General features: G+C 38.0%; 1 protein-coding gene across 1 annotated transcript in view; it reads right to left on the bottom strand.

Moving 5' to 3' along the window:
* The window catches only part of KDM5A (lysine demethylase 5A), a 91171-nt gene that overhangs the window by 20757 nt on the left and 42957 nt on the right, over positions 1-27457 (bottom strand). The window contains 10 exon segments of the mRNA XM_046667899.1: positions 988-1131; positions 1513-2064; positions 3892-4053; positions 8047-8226; positions 12266-12404; positions 14907-15262; positions 17586-17700; positions 19048-19198; positions 19658-19782; positions 19958-20139. Of these exon segments, the coding sequence (XP_046523855.1) occupies positions 988-1131; positions 1513-2064; positions 3892-4053; positions 8047-8226; positions 12266-12404; positions 14907-15262; positions 17586-17700; positions 19048-19198; positions 19658-19782; positions 19958-20139 (2106 nt within the window).

The raw sequence follows: 27457 nt of genomic DNA on the forward strand, positions 1-27457 counted from the left end.
TGTCCTTCTAGAAGTTGTATATAAAAATATATACAACTATGCACCAGGGGGCTTTGGGGAGAAGAAGGAAAAATAAAATCTTAAAAAAAAAAAAATTCCCTCATTAAAAGATCGCCTAGATCCATTTTTATCTTGAGAAAAGTATTTTCCAGCAGGTAATTTACAAGCATCTACGAGGGATGGCTTTAATTTTACATCCTGGGAGTTTTAATGCTAGTGGTATTCATGCTCTAATGCTGAAAAGACAGAGTACAAACTCCCTGGTTACAGGTATAGATTCTAAACAGATCAACAAAGAATAATATAAAACAGATCAATGGATTAACTGTAACTTGGCAGGGTCTCTGCCTAGATTATAATGTTATTACTAGGTAAAAGACAAAGGACTTGGGCCTGACATGAAATGACAACAAAAGACCAAAAGGACCCAACAGAAAACAAACTTGCCAAAACCTTCTCTTCATCACCAGTGTGGTGTCATTATCAAAATAATCATACTGAGAACAAATCATTTGTTCTAACTGTAACTATAATTCTGCAAATTTGAACCGTGGGCCCAAGTATAACCCATCTCTGAATATGATATTCTACTTAGCACCATCCAGAGGAGAGATCAGAGGAAAAAAATCAAAGCACAGCTGGAGTGAGATGCTTAAAACGTAACTACACAGACTTTTTTAACAACCCAAAGAAAAAAATATTGAAATCAGCCATGAAAGCTTTCGGTAACTTAAATGCGTAATTTTTCTAGTCCCTCTAAGCCCTAAGGAGTTACAAGGTAAGAAAAATACAGATTTTTAAAAAATTCCATCCTTTAAAAAAATTGTTTCAATTTTTGGAGCTCTGAAAAAAATCCTATCACCATAAACCCAGGACAGATAGATAACCAGCTTTCTCTCCCACTTTCAGGCCTCAAATGTTGGTGCTCAACAGCTTTTTAACAAACCCAGTGATCAGGTATGTAGCCACACAGTCTGTCATAATTACCTTGACATCATAGCCATACGTCTCTCGAATGTCTTCATCAGAATCTGTTTCTTCATCATCGTAGTCCATTGTTTGTCGAGGGGAAGAAGACACACTGCTCGCCACCCGGTTAAAAGCAGACTGCTGGAAACTAGGTAAGTGTCCCTAAACAACAAACAATCCCAAGATGAACAGAGAGACATACTAAACAAACATAGGTAATTAATATGTGCTTAAGACTACCAAAATGTAAGGAACTTGCAAAATCGCTAACTGACTTCAACAGTTACTAAAGATCACATTATTTTACTACAATGCCAAGGTTCACCTGAATGATATTTCCAGGTAATATTTCACTAAAATAACCTACGTATACAACCAAAGAAAAATCCTATTGGTGTATGAAAGAAGACATTATGAAAATATAGCTGCTGGTAACTTAGTGTTCTTTTCCTAACCAACTGGTAAGATAGATTTGATTTACTATTTACACACTGACAAACACTATCCTAAGAAATAGAAAAAGAAAGAAAATCCTAAACTTGCCTGTAAGTCTGGATTGGCAGCTGCTTTCTGGAGTTCTGCACTGATAATCTTCTCAGTTTTTTCTCGAGCTGCCTGCTCCACCATACGCTGGCTCAACACAGACAGTTTGGCCAGAGCAGAGGATAGTTCATCTGTTGCTAGGGCCTGCCGTGCTCTATCTTGCCAACACATAGCACGTTCTGTCAAACACTGTAGGGCCTCTCCTTCAGGCAACCGTACAGGCAACTTCTGAAGTGATACCAGGAGTGAGAGAATAGTTTCTAGCCTTGGCCTTCGAGACCGCATACAAAGAGGGCAAAGGAATTTTACTTCTTTAGCCTGCCAGCTAGACCCTTTTTTCTGGGAACTTGACTTAGGAAGTGGAACACAGCTGTTATGGAACCAGTCTTTGCAGAGCTCACACTGTAGCATAAACCCACTGGCTGTCTTGCGGCAAATGCAAAATTTTACTTCTTCTATGCGGTCCACCATTGTCATCTTGGCTAGGTTGGCTGCTCGGAGGGTGTGCATGGCTTCAATCTCTTTTTGCTCCCGTTCTTTGAAAACGGCCACCTGTATACAACAAACATTTAATTAAAAGGAATCACTATAAAACACTCCAAAAATACCAGATCCTCAAGGCTGAGGGATTGTCTCCAAGTTGTGGCCTCATGGTGACAAAGCACTGTCCTTTAAAAAAAAATCAGTTGTCAGTCATTTCCTAAAATTAGGGGCAGCCTGACAGTTTCCATGCAAACATTCCTTATCTGTGAAATGGGAAAATTTATATTTGACCATTCATATGAGCAGAGTACTTTGAATTTTTCTGTAGGGGGCAGCAGAAAGATAGTATGCCCTGAAGTCAAGCAACCTGGGTATGAAGCCTGGCTCTTGTACTTAATGTTGTACAGGCTGTTGATCTGGGGCACAAGTTTTCTGAATCTTAGTTTTCTGAAAACTGAGGATATCACTAACCTCATTTATTTTTTAAGGATTAAAGAAAATAACACACCTGAAAGTGCTTAACTTGGTACCTGGGACAAGGTTAACACTCAACAAATATTAGTTCCCCATCCCCTTGTAATTCATTCTCTGGGGGCAAGTTATATACAGGTCCATTTCTATCTCTTTCTAGAAGGTCTCCACTTGTGCAGAAGTAGAATAACAAAGCCTGATGACTAAGTATAACAAGGTTTTATGTAACTCATTTCAGAAAACTACATAAAAGTAAACAAAATTTAATTATCATGAGCATTGCCAGTGTATTTTCTTTCTAAACTCTGGTAGCTTTGAAACGATTTTGAAATAATTTCCAGTCCTACTTGTCTGGCGAGACTGACTTGTTAGGCAGGCTCTCTAATGAGAAATCATATCCACTGGCCTCAAAACAGGATCATTTGTAGGCAGAAACAGCCATATTAAGTTACTTAATGTATGCAATTCCCTAGTATTGCGTATTGCCCAAACTCATTTTTATTTTCTCTCTACTTCCTTAGGATCCTTATAATTTTAACACATTCTTCCTACTCTCCAAAAAATATCCCATAATTCTAATTAGCTATAAATATTTTATCCAGCCCTCACTATACTGCTGAATGTTACTAAGAGAAGGAAAATATTTTAATCTATTTTTGCTTTTTGTTTTTTGAGGAAGATTAGCCCTGAGCTAACTACTGCCAATCCTCCTCTTTTTGCTGAGGAAGACTGGCCCTGAGCTAACATCCATGCCCATCTTCTTTCACTTTATACGTGGGATGCCTACCACAACGTGGCTTTTGCCAAGTGGTGCCATGTCCACACCCGGGATCCAAACCAGTGAACCCCGGGCTGCCGAGAAGCAGAAGGTGAGAACTTAACCACTGCTCCACCGGGCTGGCCCCGATAAGGAACATATTTTAAATAGCAGCTGGTATCAGTAAGCTGACAGAATTCCTTTCAATAGCACAATTGTATTAAGCATCAAACATGCTATTAAATGCCAATCATTTAATCTGATTGTAAGAATCAAGTGTAGGAAAATAATTCGAGAAAAGGAAAAGCCTATAAAGGAGGTTCACTTTATTACTATCCATAAGAGTCAACACTTAGTAACCGCCAAAATGTTCATTATCAGAAAAGTACTCAGCAAATTATGGATACTTTGAAGGAATATTAGACAACTATTAAAAAAACAAAGAGCAATATGAAAAAGCCAATTTTAGGGAGAGAGAAGAATAGTAAACTTTTTATATACTTTGATTAGAAATATTTAAAACTATGTGAAATACGCATCACCATAAAGCCAGACAAAAAACTACACAAAAATAATAGTTAAGAATATATAAAGAGTGAATCTGCTAATATCTTCACAGAATTTTGTATTCACCAAGCAAACTCAAGATACTTTACATAATGCCTTACCACCATGGCTGTATCTCTGGTTTCCTCCAATCCTTCCTCCAGATCACTCAGAGGATCAAGGTCCAGATCCTTTTCTTTTTCTTTTTCTATTAGCTCTTTTACTTTTTTCCTTCTGTTTTTACCGCTCCCATATATACCAATGTCAGTCCGGGGACTCAGCACCTACAAAAATAAAACCAAATATTGAGCTCTGGTCTTAAAAAAATCTTAAAACTGGGTGACGTCAGCATCATGGCAGAGTGAGCTCTCCCAGTGAACTCTCACCTCCAAGACACAACTAAAAGGACATTCATATTCCAAGAGAGGACATCCACAACACAAAAAAGATGTCTGAGAGACCCACGCAGCCATATGTCAGGAAGCAGAGGTGCTGGAGCCCCGGCGGAGGAGGTGGAATGGAGTAAGAGGAAGCTTCGCTCCCTCCCCAAAAGACCGCAATTCTGGGCTTGTGCATGGCCTCCAAGAAGGAAGGAAAGGGGGAGGGGGCGCCCCTTTGTGAGAACATCAAAGATCCCCATGGTCCCTTGCAGCCTGGGGGAAGCCCCCTACCGAAGTGACTAGCTATCATGGGGGTGTCTTCATCAAGCCAACACCCCAGGAAAGCAGAGTGTGATGGGAGAGTGAGAAGCCTCCAAGAGCACAGAGAAGAAAGCGCCCCTCCCCTCAACCACCCACCACCTGGTTCCAGCACCTGAGATCCCGGCAGAACACAGAGGGCTCAGAATAGGCAGTTCTTGACTCCCACTCAGTGGTTACAGTTGAATACAGCAACCAAACAATACCACAGTGCTGAAGAACAGAGCCACATCCTCTAGTAGTATCAAAAATTCTATTAAATCACCAGACCAGAAGGAAAATGACAAGTACCCAGAAATCAATCCTGAAGACAGAGAAATATATAATCTAAATGACAGAAAGTTCAAAATATCTATCATCAAAAAACTCAGTGAGTTAAAAGAGAATGCAGAGAAACAACTTAATGAGTTCAGGAGCTACTTCACAAAAGAGATTGAAGTTATAAAGAATCAATCAATCAGAAATATCGGAGATGAAAGACACGATGGATGAGATAAAACAAAATACGGATTCCCTGAACGCTAGAGCTGACATCATCAAGGAGCCAATCAGCACAACTGAGGATAGACATGTTGATGCTCCAGATAGAGGAGAGAGAACTAAGACTGAAAAGAAATGAAGAAAGTCTCCAAGAAATATCCAACTCAATTAGGAAATGCAACAGAAGAATTACAGGTATTCCACAGGGAGAAGAGAAGGAGAATGGAGCAGAAAGCTTGTTCAAAGAAATAATAGCGGAGAACTTCCCAAACCTGGGGAAAGAGATGGAAATCCAAGTGAAAGAGGCTACCAGATCTCCTAAATATGTCAATGTGAAAAGACCTACTGCAAGGCAGATAGTAGTGAAACTGGAAAAGTCAATGACAAGGAAAAAATACTAAGGGCAGCAAGGCAGAAAAAAATAACTTACAAAGGAATCCCTAGCAGGCTTTCAGCAGATTTCTCAACAGAAACCTTATAGGCGAGGAGAGACTAGAATGATACATTCTAATCTTTGAAGGACAAAAACTTTCAGCCAAGAATACTCTATCCAGCAAAAATATCCTTCAGATATGATGGAACAATAAAAACTTTTCCAGATAAACAAAAGCTAAGGGAGTTCATAGCCACAAGACTCTCCCTACAAGAAATCCTCAAGAAGGCCCTCATACCTAGGGGAAAAAGGAGGAAGAAAGGGGTTACAAAGCCCAGAGTAAGGAGATAAATCGGTACATAAAATCATAAAATTGTAGCTATAAATCAGAGCAGGCTAGCAAATACTCAACTATGACATTAAAGATAAAGGGAAGGGAAAACACCAAAAACAAAGATAATCTTGTCATTTTAACCACAAATTCACAACACAAGATGGAATAAGACATGACAAAAACAACAGAGGAGGGGAAGAGAAAAGGGACTGAATCAGTTTAGCCTACGGAAACAAGAGGCCATCAGAAAATGCACTATTTTACCTATGATATTTTTCATACAAACCTCATGGTAACCACTAAACAAAAAAGCAGAACAGAGACACAAATAATAAATAAGGAGAGAAGTAGGAAACCGAGCATAAAAAACTACATAACCTAATTGGTAGGCTGAAATACGCAGGATGAGAAACCAAGGAAATGCAGGAGAACCGGAAAACGAATGATAAAATAGCAGCACTAACTAAAAGCCCAGAAATAAAACCACACATCTATGGACAGCTAATCTTCAACAAAGGTGCCAAGAACATACAATGGAGAAAAGATAGTCTCTTCAATAAATGGTGTTGGGGAATCTGGATAACTACTTGCGAAAAAATGAAAGTAGACCATTATTCTCATGCCATACACAAAAATACACTCAAAATAGATCAAAGACTTGAAGATAAGACCTGAAACCGTGAAACTTCTGGAAGAAAATATAGGTAGCACACTCTTTGACACAGAACTTCAAAGGATCTTTTTGAATACCACGTCTTCTTGGACAAAGGAAACAAAAGAAAAAATAAGTGGGACTTCATCAGACTAAAGAGCTTCTGCAAGGCAAAGCAAATTAGGATCAAAACAAAAAGACAACCCACCAATTGGGAGAAAATATTTGCAAACCACATATCCAACAAGTGGTTAACCTCCATAACATATAAAGAACTCACACAACTGAACAACAAAAAAACAAACAGCCAGATCAAAATATAGGCAGAGGATATGAGCAGACATTTTTCCAAAGAAGATATATAGATGGCCAACAGGCACATGAAAAGATGCTCAACATCACTAATCATCAGAGAAATGCAAATCAAAACTACACTAAGATACCACCTTACACTTGTTAAAATGCTTATAATCACTAAGACTAAAAATAACAATGTTGGAGAGGGTTTGGAGAAAAGGGAACCCTCAAACACTGCTGATGGGAAGCAAACTGGGTCAGCTACTATGGAAAAGAGTATGGAGATTTCTCAAAAAAACTAAAAATAGAAATACCATATGATCTGGCTACCCCACTACTGGCTATCTATCCAAACAACTTGAAATCAAGAATCCAAAGTGACCTATGTACCCCTATTTCATTGCAGCACTATTCACAATAGCCAAGACATGGAAGCAACCTAAGTGCTCACTGACTGATGACTGGAAAAAGAAGATGTGGTGTGTGTATATATGGAATATATACAGCATCCACACAATGGAATACTACTCAGCCATAAAAAAGACAGAATCATCCCATTTGCAACAACATGGATGGACCTGGAGGGTATTATGCTAAGTGAAATAAACCAGACTGAGAAAGACAAACACCATATGATTTCACTCATAAGCGGAAGACAAACACACACATGGACAAAGAGAACAGTTCAGTGGTTACCAGGGGAAGGGTGCTGGGGAGTGGGCACAGGGGTGAAGGGGAGCACTTTTATGGTGATGGACAAGAAATAATGTGCAAGTGAAATTCACAATGGTATAAACTATTATGAACTCAATAAAAAAATAAAAATTTTTTTAAATTTAAAAAAATCTTAAAACTGAAAATAATAAAAGGAACCATTTATTGACCACTCACCATGCCCTAGACACTTTCTTATAAATTTTATACACATTATCTAATTCAATCCTCACAACAACCCTCCAAAGTAGGTAGTATTATTCGTATTTTACAAACAAGGGAAACTGAGGCTCAGAAAGGAAACAACTGGCCCAAGGACACAGAGTTGGTAATTAGGAGGCCCATCCTCAAACATGAAACTATCTTATTCCAAAGCCTATGCTCCTAACTACTACGTTCAACTGCTCAAGATGAAATGGGTAATGAATATCTAAATTTATGTTTCCGAAAAATAAGATCTTTCAGTGACGGGGTCCCTTAACAACAGAGATAAGATCCAGATTGATTGCATTTTTCTGGACACAACACAAGATGGACCAGAAATAAGTCTGCCTAAGGCCCCAGATTTCTGGTCAACATTTAGTATTACCTAATGGGAACCATTTGTATAACCACAACCAGTTAAACTGGAAACAACCCTCACCAATACTACTACCACCTATAGGTGTTAAATTATCAGCTTCTGACGAGGTGCTAACATATGCATCCATAAAGTAAACTACTCTTCACCTGTAACAATGTATGGCTAGAATTCTTCTTAAGGAAGGTCCGCCCAGTCCTTTCTCTCCATGCCCGTGCTGCTGCTACCTGTGATTCCACTTGGGGCAATGCATCAAGACGCACAGGGATAGGGCGCCCTTTAGCAGATAAACTCTCCAGCTGCTCCAAGTAAGCATAATTGCTGCCACTCTGAAAAATAAAAGTACATTCTCATATAATTTGCATTCTCTTATGGAGTCTGGCAATATATTGTCAAGAGACTTTATAAAGAGTTTAATGTTAATTTTTTTATTAAATATTATTCTTTAAACCTAATTGCATCTCCTGAATTAATAGAGCTCCCAATACCCTTTAAAAAAAGATTGTGTAAATTCGTTGAGTCAAAAATTTTTTTTTCTTCCTTTTCTTTTTTAAGATTTTATTTTTCCTTTTCTCCCCAAAGCCCCCCAGTACATAGTTGTGTATTTTCAGTTGTGGGTCCTTCTAGCTGTGGCATGTAGGATGCCACCTCAGCATAGCTTGATGAGCGGTGCCATGTCGGCACCCAGGATTTGAACCAGTGAAATGCTGGGCCGCCAAAGTGGAGCACATGAACTTAACCACTCGGCCACGGGGTAGGCCCCTCTTTCTTTCTTTCTTTCCTTTTTGTTTTTTTGGTGAGCAAGATTGGCCCTGAACTAACATGTGTAGCCAGTCTTCCTCTTTTTGCTTGAGGAAGATTGTCACTAAGCTAACATCTGTGCCGATCTTCCTCTATTTTGTATATGGGATGCTGCCTCAGCATGGCTTGATGAGCAGTGTGTAGGTCTGCACCCAGGAACTGAATCCTTGAACCTGGGTTGCCAAAGTAGATTGCGCAAACCTAACCACTACACCACTGGGCCAACTCCCATGTTGTCAAAGATTTTTATTTTATTAATTAATAAGGGAATAAGTAAGATGTAAAAACCAATTCAAAGGACAATCTAAATAACAGACATATATAAATGCAATTAGGAATGAAGAAAGGAATCTGCTAATAGATGGAAACAGATGTTTAATATCATACAGGACAAGGGAATCATCTTTTCTACAGTGTGAAAATCAACTGTTCCATTACAGACAAATTTAATTGCTTTTCTATGGACAAAATTCATTTGTATGACTATCACTTTTTAATAACTGACAGGGTTGTAAAACAGCTTGGTCAAAGAAAATCTAAGGAATGCACTCCCAGAATCAGATAACCCTGGAAGGCTCAGCAGACAACATCCAGTATCCCACTGAAAAGACATCCAGTAATCTCTCTTGCCTTCACAATTTTTCCAGCAACTACAAAGCAGTATTTTAGTTTTGAAATCACCTCCATTTTATTTTATACAAACACAGGTGAGAATGGATCTTTTCCTTCTAAGTCACAATGTTTCAATATTTCCATGTAATGAAATCATTATTATTTTTAGAACTTATACACTGCTTTAAATTTACTAAATAACTGAATCATTACAGGAGATGAGAGGGTTGATAAGTAATCCAGTCCAGGGACTCAGCAAGAACACCTCAAGGAAGTCAGAAGCCTGTAGACAATAATTCAGAGTGATTCCTTGGACTGAATGAATCTCCTAGCAGACAGAAATGTAACCATTCCTGTAAGAAACTGTATATATCCCAGACATTCACTGTTAGTCACAGGCTATGAAGGAAAGGCATAGTGTCACGTGCTAAATACTGACATTCCAACAAAAGGTTATTTCCCATGTATTAAGTGACTCATTTGCCTATAAATTCATTTGGAAAGTTATGAAACATCTGGAAAAATAGACAAGCTAAAAAACTTAAGTGAATCTTTCCAGCTGACCCGATGGCCTAGTGGTTAAGTTTGAGTGCTCCACTTTGGCAGCCCAGGGTTCTCAGGTTCGGATCCTGAGTTTGGACCTAGCACTATTTGTCAAGCCATGCTGTGGTAGCACCCCATATAAGATAGAGGAAGACTGGCATAGATGTTAGCTCAGCAACAACCTTTCTCAAGCAAAAAGAGAAAGAATGGCAACAAATGTTAGCTCAGGGCCAATCTTCCTTACACAAAATAAATAAATAAATATATTTTTTTAATTTAATTTTTTTTTAATACACAGAAGCCCAACAAGTGTGTTTCTTTCTTTCTTTCTTTTTTTAAAGACTGGCAGCTGAGCTAACATCTATTGCCAATCTTTTTTTCTTCTTCTCCTCCCTAAAGCCCCCAGTACATAGTTGTATATTCTACTTGTGAGTGCCTCTGGTTGTGGCACGTGGCACGCCACTTCAGCATGGCCTGGCAAGTGGTGCCATGTCCGCATCCAGGATCCAAACCTGTGAAAACCCTGGGCCGCCGAAGTGGAGCATGTGAACTTAACCACTTGGCCACACGGCTGGCCCCTTAAGTGAATTTTTAAAAAGAATGAGAAGGTTCTAGCCCTAAGAGATATTATAATGGTATAATTAAATCACTGTAGTACTAGGAAAAGAATACACAGCTAACTGGAGGAGAAAAGAAAGCTCAGATATAGACAGGGTCAAGAAATACTTTTTTTTTTTTTTCAGGAAGATTAGCCCTGAGCTAACATCTTCTGCCAATCCTCCTCTGTTTTTGCTGAGGAAGACTGGCCCTGAGCTAACATCCACGCCCATCTTCCTCTACTTTATATGTGGGACACCTGCCACAGCATGGCTTGACAAGCGGTGCACAGGTCCACACCCAGCATCCGAAGTGGCAAACCCCGGGCTGCCAAAGCAGAATGTGCAAACTTAACCACTGCACCACCAGGCCAGCCCCAAGAAATACCATTTTTACTACTACTCCTTCTTGTGATCAACTATAGCCATTTGACTACAGAACACCTTCTGGCTAAGCCTAGACATAGCCTGCTACCAAGCTATGTATCCTTTTTTTAAAAAATTTGTTTTAAAGACTGGCACCTGAGCTAACATCTGTTGTCAACCTTCTTTTTTTCCTTCTTCTCTCCAAAGCTCCCCAGTACATAGTTGTACATTCTAGTTGTAGGTCCTTCTGGCTCTGCTATGTGGGACATCACCTCAGCGTGGCTTAATGACAGGTACTAGGTCCATGCCCAGGATCTAAACCAGTGAAACCCTGGCTCACCAAAGCAGAGTGTGGGAACTTAACCACTCGGCCACAGGCCTGGTCCCCCAAGGTATGTATCTTAAAGAAGAGTTTGCTTGCCAACACAAGCTGTCCACTTACGTAGAGCCTACAATCCAGTCCTCCCACTGAAGGGAAGGGCTTAGTGGAGGAAAAGTCCTTCAAAATTACAGAGTAATTCAAACACAGGACAGCTACTCATACATGCCAATTTAGTCCTTCAATCACAAATAAACAGACAACTAAGGATTATCAGACATTTGAGGACAACTAACTGCCTCAAACAGGTCAAAGAAGAAAGAAACAGAGGAAGTGTCCTGATGAAAAGAGAGATGATTTAAAAAAACAGAACAGAAAGAGTGGCAGTCAAGCAGACCTTAGAAAAAGTCAACTGAAAATAAAAGTAAAATAGAAGTCACTAGAACTTGACACCTAGAATATGTTCTTTCTGGCGGCAGCAACTTAATAGAAGAGAGGTGGTTTCTTTTTTCTTTGAGTATAGTTTTATAAGAAAGAGTCTATATATGCAATACTGTAAATGCTGCTTAATGGTTTTTATAATTCAGAAGAAATATTATGTATTCAAGCATAATACATAATCATCTCTATCTAGCACTTAAATTCATTTAGTTTGAATTACAGATCTACACTATATATGTCTTTCCAATTAGAGATTATGCTTTTTCGAGGGTCAGGGTCCTATCTTTACATCATTCCCTCATATTTCTGCTCCCAAACAACTAAACTAGTAAGATGAGTATTGTCGTGTTCAGTAAATGGTAGTTTCACTTTCTTTTTCTGCCTCTTATTTTAAAAGTAATTGTTGCACATGGTAAAAAATTAAAAGAATACAGAATGGAACAAACTCCCTACTGCTAAGAATTAAATAGGTTAATTCCATCATCTTTCATAGCAGGAAGTCAACAGAAACAAGAAATGTTTACATAGGTAATATTTATTTTGAACTGTAAAATCAGATGGAAGAATAAATGAATTTTTAAGTACCAAAACTATATTACGGTTATTCTATTCTAAAGAATTAAAGGCTTAAAGGACTCATCTGTGAGACAGTATCATCTGAATGGGAGGACAATTCAAAAGGCTCCTTACCTGAATAGCTTCCACTTTAGTCGTCCATTCTCGAGCCTTTTGTAAGGCTTCTTTTAGGGACAACACATTGGGTAGAAAGGCTGGAATGTTCTTAGCTTCGTTCACGATACTTTCTAAACTTGCCACACTATGCCGTGGTCTAAAAAGAAGACAAAATTACGGTGGATGCACGAGGAAAAGTCAAACTGCTACCAACATTTAAATAACATTTCACAATGTTCAGAGAACTTTCATATACATGATTTCATTTAATTCTTACCACAATCCTATAAAACAGGCAAAGCAGCTATTATCTTTATTTCCATATTTCAAGAAAACTTTAACTCAAAGAAGATCAATTATTTTCCCCAGAGTCACTTAATGTAGTAAACGGCACACCTGAAATACTGATTCAATGAGTCTCAGATCCCATGTTCTTTTCACTACACTAAATTGCCTCTATTTTAGTTCTCCACAACATCTGAAATTGTCCGAGATGCATTAGCAATGTAGAAAGCAACAGTCTAGAATTCCATTAATGTTGACCATGTACATTCAACCACATTCATTAATACCTAGTTACACAAAGATGAATGAAACATAGACCTTATCCTCAACTATCAGCATACAAGAATTACACCTGTACTGGTAACTAAGAATAAATTACTACAGGCTCACTACTATGGGAGGTAGTGATTAATTCTGCACAGGAGAGTTGAGAAGGGCTTTGAGCTAGGCTTTAAAGAAGTGTGGGGCCCGGCGCAGTGGCGTAGTGGTTAAGTTCATGCTCTCTGCTTTAGCAGCCAGGGTTTGCAGATTTGGATCCCAGGCATGGACCTACACACCACTTGTCAAGCAATGCTGTGGCAGCATCCCACATACAAAACAGACGAAGACTGGCACAGACAGTAGTTCAGGGGCAACCTTCCTCAAGCAAAAAGAGGAAAACTGGGGCCAGCTCCGTGGCTGAGTGGTTAAGTTCACGCACTCCGCTGTGGCGGCCCAGGGTTTGGATCCCGGGCGCGGACATGGCACTACTCGTCAGCCACATTGAGGCAGTGTCCCACATCCCACAACTAGAGGGACCTGCAGGTAGGATATACAACTATGTACTGGGGGGTTTGGGGAGAAAAAGCAGGCGGGAAAAAAAAAAAAGATTGGCAACAGTTGTTAGCTCAGGTGCCAATCAAAAAAAAAAAAAAAAGAGGAAAACTGGCAACAGATGCATGCTCAGGGCCAATCGTCCTCACCAAGAAAAAGGAAGTGTGATTTTTGTCAAGCGAAAGGTTAAAGAAAAAAACCCCAGGAATATAATGAACAAAGACCTGGAGAAACATTTAAAAATAAGTTAACAGCCCAGAAGGTACTCCGTAAATACTTACTGAATTGCAAAGATCAAGGGAAAATATGAGTACCACTATAATTAGGTAAGTGACAATGGAGTTGAAGAACATAGTTATGAAAGACACTTCAGAGGCAAAAATCACCAAAACTTAGTATTGATTAAATGTAGGAAAATGTGAAAAAGTTTTCAAATATTACTACCAACAAAATTTCATTTGGTAGACTATTATCAGTTGCATCAGGTACACTAAATCATAGTTTTGCATTCCAAAGTTATTTAGCTTTTCTCATTTAATATGCTCCCACCTCCTGGAATTGTCATGAATCTGAAGACACAGGGTAATCCAAATATTTTAGATAAAGCTATATATGAATTTTAGTATGTATTCTCCACGGCATCTGAAGAGCAAAATGTCAACCATACACGGAACCTCTTTGGCTGAGCAGGACTGTGTTAATTAAATCATCTAAGGCTTTTCCTACCAAATGTATGCAAAGTAAGTGGCTGGCAAAGTAGTAAAAATACATGGAGACTTTGGAATGAAGTGGAAAGGCTTTAAATTTGAGCTCTGTTATTTAATAACTACGTGATCTCTCTAAGCATCCCAGTTTCCTCATCCTCACAACAGAAATTATATAAATATTATCATCTTAGCTGAAGAAATATTTTCATAAAGAACATCAGAGTCAAATTAGTTGATAGACAGTCAAACACGATTAATACTTTACTTAAATCTCACTAAACCAATGGGGTGCCAATGCTAATGCAACTGCTTAACATTCTCATGCCTGATTCTCATCTTCCACTACTTTCCTGAATAAATCCTCCACTCCAGTAAAGCCCATTTAACTGTCACCTAAAAGCACCCTACGTTTTCCTTAAACTTAAGCCTATGGCATTTCTCCTACTTCCCCCTTGCACTTCAATCCTACTCATTCTTCGAGGTTCTACCTAAGTTCTTATTCTTGTCTCAAGCTTCTCTTCTGACCATTCAAACTAACAATCATTTCTCCTCCTGATTCCTATAGCATTTTTCCGTACCTCTCAATTAATAACAATGTACTGCAATGAGCTTTATATTTCTTAGCTCCTAACTATATCAGTAATGGAATAAATATTACTTCATATCATTTAAAGTACTCTGCACATAGTGTGCACACCATATTTGAAACTGCCTATATGCAGACCCATTTGATAACTTAGTGACTGATCAAGGAAGGCACAAAACATTTAATTATAGACCCTTATGTTTCTCCTGCCATTCTTCTCTCTGATTTAGTTATTAAAGAGGCAGCAGTCACCAATATATGTGTTCACCTTGCCTGTAGGCAGACCTTAGCCTTTTCTTCCCATCGCTCAGAGACTGTAAGGAGCTCCTGTAGTTCAGCCATTGCTTTCTCCACAGCATGGTGGGGTGCCAAACCCACGCCAGAGTCTATCAATTTCTTCATGACATCCAAAGTGACTTGTTGTGGATCTGATAGGGTCAGTCTTACTTCATCCAACCATCGAGCCTGCTGCAGCTCTTGCTTCAGTCGGGCTAATTCAGGTAGCTCCACATAGAGACTAGAGCCCATGTCTATCAACATCTGGAGTTTGGAAGAATCTGGGGTTTCGTCCATCATGGCCTCTTGAGCGCGTTCATGAAACTCTTCCACATCATCCAGCAGATTCTGAAAAGGTCAAGAGAATAAAAATAAAAAAATCTAAAAGACACAAAATGAGTATGGAATAGAGATAATTCAGGCAAGCTATCAAATACCAGACCATCTAATAATCTCACCAATATGGCACCAGATAAATATGATAAAGGCATAAATATGCTTCTCTGTAATTAGTTACATATTCCTACCTTAAAAATATGATTAATTCATTCAAAAGATATTTAATGACTGCTGGCTTAGCTGCAGGCACTGTTCTAGGTACACAGCATTAAACAAAACATACAAAGTTCTTATCTTCAAGGAATACACATTTTAACATAAGTGGTCAGACACTGAATACATGAATAAAATGTTTCAGTTAGTTTTACGTCATATGAAAATTAAGTAGGGCAACATAACAGAGAAAGATCAGAGCGGGTGGCGTGTATATTACTCTACAATAGCGGTCACAGAAGGCAGATAAACCAAAAAGAGGAGGTGGAGGAAGAGCAGTTCGGAAAGGGGAAATAATAAGCGCAAAAGCTTTTAAAGAGGAATTGACAGGAAGCAAAGTGGACAAGGGAAACGTAGTTAAAGAATAAGCGGAGGTCAGATTACACAGTGCCTTGTAGATTATAATGAGTTTGGATTTCATTCTAATGACTCTGGGGAACCACTGGAAAATTTTAACGAGAGGGAAGTGATATGATTTGATTTATATTTTACCTGGTCACTCTGGCTACTGAATGCAAAATAAACTCAGGGAAAGAGTGGAAGAAGGGAGAACAGATAAGAGGCTGTTGCAGTAGTCTAAGGACAGGTTCTAACAGTTTAGAGCACAGTTTAAGCAATGGAAACCAGGACAAATGGTTCACACTTTGGGATACTTTTTGGAGAGAATAGCAGCACTAGTTTAGAGACTGGATGTGGGGTATAAAGGAAATACACGAATCAAGGATTTCGATTCATTACAAGGCTTCTGAGATGCCTTTTAGTCTGCCAAAGGGAAATGTAGAATATGCAAGTGGATATTCAAGCCTGTAGAAAAGAAAAAAGGCAGTCAGAGCAGGAGGTTTGGAAATCAACAGGATAAGGGGATGATATTTAACATCACTGGACAAATAAGAAGATATCAGGACCTGGAGTAAAGAGAGGGCTTAGACTCCTAATATACTCCAACACTTAGAAGAGAAGTCAAGAAGAAAACAAACAGCAAAGAAGACTAAAGAAAAGGAATTGTGAATGAGCTAAGAAAACCGAAGAGTGTGGTATCACAGATGTTTAGAGAAGAAAGTCAGGAAGGAAAGTATGGTCAACTATCAAAATGCTCTTATGAAATGGAGTAAGACAAAAACACAATTGATAGTAGATTTCACAAGTTGATAACCTTGATAAAAACCATAGATACCCTACCCAGAGCCAAATCACAAAAACAAACCAAAAACTATCAAAAGATTATGAACTATGCAGATTAATATATTTGATATATACTTTTGGTATTTTACATGTTCATTAAACCATCAGGGCTCTGGTAATTTCAGAGCTCTGCATTTTTAAAAGCTCATAAACTAATAACTCACTGATACATTTTGATTCTTTTAACCAATTTCTTGCATTTCAATTACGTCCATGTTAAGTGGGGGTTCTGAACTAAAATTAATATAGAAAAAAATAATTCCAAACTAGCCTTAGTTTTAGAATTTTTAAAGGGGGAATTGAAGGCTAAGAACAAAACCAAGAGATTCTTACTGTCTACTAAAAATCTTAAACAGCAGCACATGTATGAGAATAAAAACAGATCAAAAAACTAGTCTAGGGGCCAGCCCAGTGGCGTACTGGTTAAGTTCAAGCACTCTGCTTCAGTGGCCTCACATTCACAGGTTCAGATCCAGGGCGTGGACCTCCAAATTGCTCATCAAGGCATGCATGGTGGCATCCCACATACGAAATAGAGGAAGATTGGCATAGGTGTTAGCTCAGGGCCAATCTTTCTCACCAAAAAAAACACAGAAAACAAAAAAACACCCAAAAACCAAAACTAGTCTAGACACACTATTCTGTTCACCCAAAACAGTAGCCCACACTATAGTCATGCATCACTTAACAACAGTGATACACTGAGAAATGTGTCCATTTTCTAACTGAGAAGTTAGATGATTTCATCATTGTGTGAACATCATACACTGTACTTAAACAACCCAGATGATATAGCCTACTACACACCTAGGCGATATGGGACTAATCTTATGGGACTCACTGTTGACATGCAGTCAGTCATTGAGCAAAATGTCACTATGCGGCGCATGACGGTGCAAAGGATATCACCCAAGAAAACAAAAGTGTAATACTCCACCTTTACTTGTCGAGCTTGGCTGATGACACATGGAAGACTAAAAAGTTGCTGGACAAAGGCCTTCAATTCTTCCACTGTCAGTTTGGTCCGAGTCCTCCCACTATCTGGACTCTGCCTGATGTGAAATAATATTGAGACATAAGTAAGAAAAATTCAGTCAGTCTGCTATCAAAGGGGCTTCTAGTCTCCTTAGAATTCCAACCAAGTAATCTCAGAATACTACCATTTGAGGGATTCCACTGCAATGGTGAGCACTTCCAAATTAGTTTTTTAGCTCTTTAGTTAACGACTCAAAGATTCAACTCTCCAAGTCACAGTTTCTGCAATCTTACAGTTATTAAACACTTTCAACATTCAATAAATTCCTCACAGTAAAATACTAAGTTCACTGATAAAACTAAATCCTCTATCTCAAGAAGCTTGAGATGTGGAACAAGGGCCTTTAACCTGGCTTAAGAGACAACAAATCCTCTGAAATTGATGGAAAATTTTGCGTATGTGCATTTTTCTTAGAAAAGGGTCTCTATGCCTTCACTAGATTCTCCAAAGGTGTCAGTGACGCAACGACGGGTGAAAATTCACAGATCAATGTCTCTAAGAAAGGTTCTCTGATAAAATAGTAAATAAAAATTTACAAAGTAATTTAAAACTCAATGTAAACTGCTATAGAAAAAGCCATTCATATATAGGGAATGTGTTGGAATGAATATGAAAAAATACCATAGTCAATTTAACACATGTGAGTTACTTTAAATTAAGGGTGCATACTTCTATGCTCCTTAATAATAGCCTCCTCTTCATTCATCAGTTACTTTTTGCTGCCACCTGCCTTAAGCGTGCAGTATCATTTATTGATTTACAAATATTTATTGCACACCTACTATGCCAGGCATTGTTCTAAGCACAAGAAATATAGCAATGAAAAAAGGATAAAAACCCCTGACATTATAGTCTAGCATACATTCCAGTGGGTTTGGGAAAGGAAGGAGAAAGACAATAAATAAACTAAGTAAATTAGTATATCAGAGGTGACAAGGCTACAAGAAAAATAAAGAAAGAACAATAAGAAGGTTGTAATTTTATACAAGGTTGTCAGAGAAGGCATCTTCAAGAATGTGACATTTGAAAAAAACCTGAATCAAAGAAGTGACAGAACAAGCCTCCTGGCTATCAAGGACAGAGAGCTCCAAGCAGAAGGAAGAGCGAGTGTGAAGGCCCCAAGCAGGAATGCGCCTGGTGTGTAAGAAGAACAGTAAGGGGGAGAGGACGGGAGTGAAGCAGGAAGGAGGGAGGAGCAGTCGGAGATACAATTAAGGCATTATTGGAGGAAGGAGGGACATGGCCACAAGAGGTCAAAGATAATGGAGAGCCTCATAGGCCAGTCAAAATTTTGGCTTTTATTCTGAAAAAAAACAAAAGAAAACAGAAAACCACTATAGAATTCAACTCTTCTTAGGCTTACCTGTGCTTCTGCTTTTTGCTCAGAAGCAGCTGAGCCACAGAAGCACATGTCTCAGCTTCTTTTACAGCATCCCTGAGTTTTCGAAAGAGGTCATTCTCTGGGTATTTCCTATCCTCAGCATCTTCCAGCATTACTCGTAATTCAATCAAATCTGTAAAAATAAACAAAAAGCCAATATACTATAACGACATAAAAAGCCATTTAAAAATATTTACCAATGTCTCAAATGATTCATCAGCCTATTAGCAGAAAATTACCACAGCTATGAAAATCTCACCAATGCCACAAAAGCTTATGACTAGGTACTCATTCCTAATCCTTGTAGGTAAGGCAATTTCTCTTTTTCAATATGCCTTTAATTTTAGTCCACTGGTAATATGGCTACACAAAATATCTATCTACTGCAAGTGAGCTATCTGTCCCATTTTACAACAACTTTTTCATTTTAAAGAAGATTCTCAAATAGAAAATTAAGTCTATAGCCAACCAACCCATTAGTCTGAAATCTCATATGATGCCTAGAATGAAGGAAAAATATGAAAAAAAAGAACAAGGCCTCTTCAAAGCGACAACAATTTCAGTGTATGCATACAAAAGGAGGATATTTAACCTTTCTTGTGGTTGAAGTTAGCAGATAATGCTTCTGTAACACGACTGACCCAAGTATCATAGGACTGTGCCCTGACTTTCACACCATATAGCAGAGAAGGGAGGTCCTCTAATGGGTAGCGATATCTAAAAAAAACAGAAATAAAAACTTCACAAACCAACAAGTTGAAAATAAATGAAATTTTCAGTACAATCAGCTTAAGAAAAGTACAATGGCCAGGGGAATGGGAATTACAAAGAACAACATTAACACTTGGTTTAAAAGAATGGAACATAATTTTTACAAGAAACTTCTGGATACCTAAGACATTTCTTCTGCATGGGGCAAGGGCACAGATCAGTTGGATGGTAGAGACACACAAGCCGCTCTGGATTACAGGAGCACGTGAGAGCTGAGAGAAAACACGTGGTTCTGCATGCTGAACACTGTCGCTCATCATCAGGAACAAGTTCAAACACTTCTTCTTCTGACATCAGGACACCCTGAAATAGAATTCATGTCACTGGACCAAGTCTTTCTAGTCTTTCAAGCATTCAAGAACTTATTATTAAATATTTTTCCTAATCTCTGATTTAAGATATAAACATGGCACATCATCAAAATACTTTCTAAAACTAATCATTACTAATTTTTAAAATATAGGCAAGACTAAACCTTGGTGTCTAAGAATGCACATTTGACTGATAAAGCTATTTTAAAAATGCAAAGAAGTGATTACAAAAAAGGTCAAAATAGTCATTTTTTTGAGGAGAATAAAAGAAGGTTGTAACTGGGAGGTACTTTTGGGATGGCTGACAAAGTTCTATTTCTTGACCAGAACTGTGAAGACAGCAAAGTTTACCACATAATAATTCATGAAGCAATAATATTCCTTTTATGTGTTTTTGTCTTCTCTTTAAAACAAGAAAAAGATTAATTAAAAAAAAAAAGATTACTGTCCCAGGGATAATACACCCTTGAACCAGATTTATCAGTAATCTGTGATCTGAAAATAACACTGATACGAACAAACATATGCAAGGATAAAGAAGTATAAAATTATTCAAACTATGCAAATCAAAATATAACCTACTTCAGCAAGCTATCTAAAAGAAAGTCAATCAAATTCAGCATGCCAGTTTAAGAAAATAAGAGCAATTGAAGTGCATTTTACAAAGACTGCCATTTAATATACAAGGGCTCTACAGTTTCTACTTACTTGAGCAGGGCACTTAGAAACCTAATTGCACTAAGACAGCAAGTGTTCTTCACTGGCAGACACAGTCTTGTTCTTTCAACATATATTTTGGTTTTGCTATTGGTTTAATCTAGACATATCCTGACTATACTCTCATATCTTTCCATTTTCTCATATTAGTAGTCAACATTTTCTTTAAAAATGATTTTTATGCAAAGATGATTCCAAAATATATTGCAAGTGTTTCTTAGTTTACAAGAATTTACACAGCTTCAGGAGACGCTAATGCATCAACTAACAAAGTCCTGGCAGCTTCAAGAAACTTCATACCATTTCCCAAAGTGTACTCCAAGGACCACTAATTCTACAAGATATTCTGCAAAAAAATTAATTATTTTTGAGGAAATGCTGTGTATTATATCCCTCTCAACTTAGAGATTAATAATGAACACCAGCATATTAAAGGATCAGAGAAGTTTTACAGCAAAGAATCCCATTTATTTTTTCTTAACTCACCATTTCCCAAACTTTTATTATCACAGAACAATTTTTTCTTGTAGTGCATTCTAACATATTATATAGCTTATATTCCTGAGAATACACTTTTGAAAAACACAAATTATCAGGAGCAAATGGGAAGAAGAAAAAAGTCAGAAACATAAATTAAAAGGCTATTTGAAAATAATTCAGGTGAGAAAAGTAAGAAACAGAATGGTAGCAATAAAGAAAAAAGGGCAGAAAGGGAGAGCGATGACAGATAGTGCCAAAATAAAAAAGACAACAAATACCGAAAATTACAAGGAGATGGATGAGTCAAGGAGCACACTAAGTTGTTATATAATGATCCTGGCACTTACTGAGATAGGCAATTAGGAAAGGAAAACGGCTTTTGAAAGGACAGAGGGAGAGAGGATGATATTCTATTTTAGTTTTTATTTATTTTTTTGGTGAGGAAGATTTGCTCTGAGCTAACATCTGTGCCAATCAGGTCCCTGCCGGGGATCTGAACCTGAGAACCCGGGCCACCAAAGTGGAGCGTGCAGAACTTTAACCACTCAGCCACAGGGGCAGCCTCTGATTTTTTTTTTTGATTTTCTATTTTGATGCTGAAACTGAGATAACAAAAATCTGAACAGAAACGTAGAGTGACCACACAGAGAGGTGGATTACAAATGGGTGACTAGACATATCACCTCTTTCAAAGTGACAATAATTCTTGCATTTGCATACAATAGGAGAAAACATCCAGAGGTGACAGCTGAAAGAAAGTTGAAATCCTTAGAATGGCTAAGAAATCCTTGCAAACTAGCAAAGAGGAAAACAACAAAAGGTCAAAGGCTGAAATCTGCAACACTGACAAGTTGAGGAAGATGAGGAAATGAAAACCAGAAGTGACTGGCAAGTATCATCAGAAGGTGAAGAAAGAGTAGAGCAAGTGTTAGGGAAAGAAACCAAGGAAGCAATATATAGTGCAATAGAGAGGTCGTGGGATAAAAGAAAAACATCAACTGGAGTTGACAACAAAGGTGTCACTAGCACACTTTGAGAATTTCAGAATGACAGTGATGATGAAGGGATAAAGAGGAAATGAGGGCACTGACCACAGAAAAACCACCCAAGAAGTTTTTTAGGATGAGATAAAGTGAAAACTTACCTCAAGATAGGAAAGACAAGTGCATAATGCAAAGTAAGAGCAGAGAAAAGTATCTGGAAATAAGGGCACAGGAAAAAGGTAAGTTTAAAGGAAGAGAGTCCATAGAGAAATCTGATCAAAGCACCATAAATAAGGTCATCAGGAGATGTGATATTCAAATTATTGCAGAATAAGGAAAAAGAGTGCTCCATTAATGATACAGGTTAAGTTTGAAATACAAAACTATACCAGAAAAACTTACTTCATGAGTCTCTACCACTGTACTTAAATTTCAAATGTCAAAAGACAGACTCTAGGCAATGGGAAAAGGAATTCCATTTTAAATAAACATATATAAAATGAATAATCTAAGTTTCCACTTTAGGAAACTAGAAAAAGAAGAGCAAATTAAGTCCAAAGTAAGCAGAAGAAAAGAAACAATATAATTAGAGCAGAAATCAATGAAATTGAAAACAGGAAATCAACAGACAAAAGTCAATGAAACTAAAAGCTGGTTCTTTGAAAAGGTTAAATTGGTAAGCCTCTAGCCAGGCTAATTAAGAAGAAAATAAAGAGGATACAAATTACTATGATAAGAAATAAAGAGGGGGACATCACACTACAGGTCCCATGGACAGTAAAAGGATAATAAAGGAATTCTACAAACAACTCCATGCCCACAAATTTCATAAATTAGATGAAATGGACCAAATCCTTGAAATATACAAGCTGTCAAAACTCACAAAAGAAACAGACAACCTGAATAGGTCTATATCCATTAAAGAAATTCAATCAATAATTAATAACCTTCCAGAAGAGAAAGCATCAGGCCCAGATGGGTTGACTGACGAATTCTACCAAAGATTAATGGAAGAAATTACACTAATGCTCTATAATCTCTTTCAGAGGACAGGCAGAGGAAATACTTAACTCATTCTGTGAGGCCAGCATTACCCTAATACCAAAACCAGGCAAATTCATTACAAGACAAGAAAACTAGAGGCCAATATCTCTCATGAACATAGATGCAAAAATCCTCAATAAAATATTAGTAAACTAAATCCAACAATGAATAAAAAGAATTATACACCATGACCAAGTGGGATTCAACTCAGGCATGCAATGCTGGTTCAACATTCAAAAGTTGATTAAAATAATCCATCACATCAACAGGCTAAAGAAGAAAAATCACGTCATCATATCAATAGATGAAGAAAAAGCATTTGACAAAATCCAACACCCATTCCACATAAAAACTCCGAATAAACTAGGAATAGAGAAGAACTCCTCCAACTTGATAAAGAATATCTACAAAAAACCTAGGGTTGGGGCTGGCCTGGTGGCACAGCGTTTAAGTTTGCACGTTTCACTTCAGCGGTCTAGGGTTTGCAGGTTCGGATCCTAGGTGTGGACCTACTCACTGCTTGTCAAGCCATGCTGTGGCAAGCGTCCCACATATAAGGTGGAGGAAGATGGGCACAGATGTTAGCTCAGGGCCAGTCTTCCTCAGCAAAAAGGAGGAGGATTGGCAGCAGACATTAGCTCAGGGCTAATCTTCCTCAAAAACAAACACACACAAACAAAACACCTAGGGTTAACATCACACTTAATGGCGAGAAACTTTCCCACTAAGATCAGGTACAAGGCAAGGACGTCCCCTCCCACTACTCTTTTTCAACCTCATACTAGAAGTCCTAGCTAATGCAATAAGAAAAGAAAAGGAAATAAAAAGTATACAGATGGGGAAAGAAGAAACAAAACCATTTTTGTTCACTGGTGACAAGATTATCTATGTAGAAAATCTGAAAGAACTGACAAAAACACTCCTAGAACTAATAAGCAATTACAGCAAGGTCATAGGATACAAGATTGTTTAATATACAAAAGTGAATCTCTTTCCTATATACCAGTAATGAACAAGTGGAACTTAAAATTAAAAACGCATTACCATTTACATTAGCACCCCCAAAAGAGAAATACTTAGGTATCTAACAAAACATGTACAAGGAGGAAAACTACAAAACTCTGATGAATGAAATCAAAGAAGAACTAATTAATTGAGAGATATTCCATATTCCTAGATAGGGAGACTCAATATTGTCAAGATGTCAGTTCTTCCCAACTTAATCTATAGATTCAATGCAACCTCAATCTATATCCCAGCAAGTTATTTTATGGATGTCAACAAATTGATTATAAAGTTTATATGGAGAGGCAAAAGACTCATAGTTTCCAACTCAATATTGAAGAATAAAGTTGGAGGACTGACAGTACTTAAGGCTTACTATAAAGCTATACTTGTAATCAAGACAGTACGGTATTGACAAAAGAATAGACAAACTGATCAATGGAACATAAGAGAAAGCCCAGAAAGAGACCCACATAAGTATAGTCAAATGATCTTGGACAAAGGAGCAAAGGCAATACAATGGAGTAAGGATAGCCTTCTCAACAAATGATGCCAGAACAACTGGGTATCCACACGCAAAAATATGAATCTAGCAGACCTTACACCTTTCAAAAAAATCAACTCAAGATGTATTGCAGATCTAAATGTAAAATGCAAAACTATGTCTCTAGAGGATAACATAAGAGAAAACCTAGATGACCTTGGCAATGACTTTTCAGATAGAACACCAAGGGCACAATCCATAAAAGAAACAATTGATAAACTGGACTTCATTATAAGTAAAATCCTTTGCTCTGCAAAACTCACTTATCAAGAGAATGGGAACACAAGTTACAGACTGGGAGAAAACCTTTGCAAAAGATACATTTGATATAGGACTGTTATTCAAAACAGACAAAGAATTCTTAAAACTCGACAACAAACAACCTAATTAAAAACTGGGCCAAAGACCTTAAAAGATACATTGATGGCAAGTAAGCATATGAAAAGATGCTCCATATCGTATGTCATCAAGAAAATGAAAATTAAAACATCAATGTGATACCACTACACACCTATTAAAATGGCCAAAATCCAAAACACTGAGAACACCAAATGCTGACGAGAACGTGGAGCAACAGAAACGCATTCATTGCTGGTGGGAACGCAAAATGATACAGCCATGTTGGAAGAAAGTTTGGCAGCTTTTCTTACAAAACTAAACATGTTCTGACCATACAGTCCAGCAATTGTGGCCCTAGGTATTTACCCAAAGGAGTTGAAAAAATTATGTCTACACAAAAACCTGCACACATGGGCCAGCTCAGTGGCATAGTGGTTAAGTTCGCACACTCTACTTTGACGGCCTGGGGTTTGCGGGTTTGGATCCCAGGCACAGACCTACACACTGCTCATCAAGCCATGCTGTGGCAGCATCCCACATACAAAATAGAGGAGCCTGGAACAGATGTTAGCTCAATGACAATTTTCCTCAAGCAAAAAGAGGAAGACTGGCAATAGACGTCAGCTCAGGGCCCATCTTCTTCACCAAAAAAACCCCAAAATCCTGCAGACAGATATTTATAGTAGCTTTATTCATAATTACCAAAACTTGGAAGCAACCAAGATGTCCTTCATTGGTGAATGTTTAAAAACTGTGGTACATCCACAATGGAGTATTATTCAGAGCCAAAAAGAAATGAGCTATCAAGCCATGAAAAGACAGGGAGGGATCAAACAAATATTACTAAGTGAAAGCAGGCAATCTGAAAAGACTACACCCTGTATGATTTCAAACATATGACATACTGGAAAAGGCAAAACCATACAGTAAAAAGATCAGTGTTTGCCAGGGTTTTTTGGGGGGTGGGGACAGGGGATGAAGAGGTGGAACACAGAGGACTTCTAGGTAAGTGAAATGACACCATAATGATAGATACATGTCATTAATACTCATGCGCATCTATAGAATACACAACACCAAGAGTGAACCATAACATAAATGATGGACTTTGGGTGATTATGATGTGTCAAGGTAGGTTTGTCAACTGTAACAAATGCACCACTCTGGTAGGGGATGTTGATAACATAGGAGGCCATGAATGTGTAGGGGCAGGAGATATATGGGAAATCACTGTACCCTCCCCTCACTTTGCTGTGAACTCTCAACTACTCCCAAAAAACAAAGTTTTATAAAAAAAATAATAAAATCAAAAGGCTAATAAAAAAATAATCAAAACAAGACTTGTTAAGAATAGAGGTATGGGGGGGCCAGCCCGGTGGTACGGCAGTTAAGTTCACACGTTCTGCTTCTCAGTGGCCCGTGGTTCGCTGGTTCAGATCCCAGGCGTGGACATGGCACCACTTGGCATGCCATGCTGTGGTAGGCATCCCACATATAAAAAGTAGAAGAAGATGGGCACGGATGTTAGCTCAGGGCCAGGCTACCTCAGCAAAAAGAGGAGGACTGGCAGTAGTTAGCTCAGGGCTAATCTTCCTCAAAAAAAAAAAAAAGAATAGAAGTATAGGGGGTTGGCCCCGTGGCCAAATGGTTAAGTTTGCCAGCTCTGCTTCAGCGGCCCAGGGGTCAGTTCGGATCCTGGGTGCAGACATGGCACCACTCATTAAGTCATGCTGGGGTGGCATCCCACATGCCACAACTAGAAGGACCCACAACTAAAAAAATACACAACTATGTACTGGGGGCTTTATGGAGAAAAGGGAAAAAAAAAAAAAAAAGAATAGAGGTATAAAGTAAGAATATTAATTATCAAAAAAAAAAAAGAATATGAATTATCAGATCATACATTCACATATCTCAAGAAGTAAAATTAAAAAGAAATTAAGATTCACTTGTATCTCATTCTTTTTTGTTTCTACCACAGGTAATTCAAACAACTAGAAAAAGAAATCTAACTATTTAGTAAAAATTCTTATTTCTAAGTTAACCTAAATTCTTAAAAAAACCAGCTTTATTTATTTATTTATTTATTTTGAGGAAGATTAGCCCTGAGCTAACGTCTGCTGCCAGTCCTCCTCTTTTTGCTGAGGAAGACTGGCCCCGAGCTAACATCCATGCCCATCTTCCTCTACTTTATATGT

This window comes from Equus quagga, chromosome 1 (assembly GCF_021613505.1).
Source record: "Equus quagga isolate Etosha38 chromosome 1, UCLA_HA_Equagga_1.0, whole genome shotgun sequence".
In the NCBI taxonomy this organism is placed as follows: Eukaryota; Metazoa; Chordata; class Mammalia; order Perissodactyla; family Equidae; genus Equus; species Equus quagga.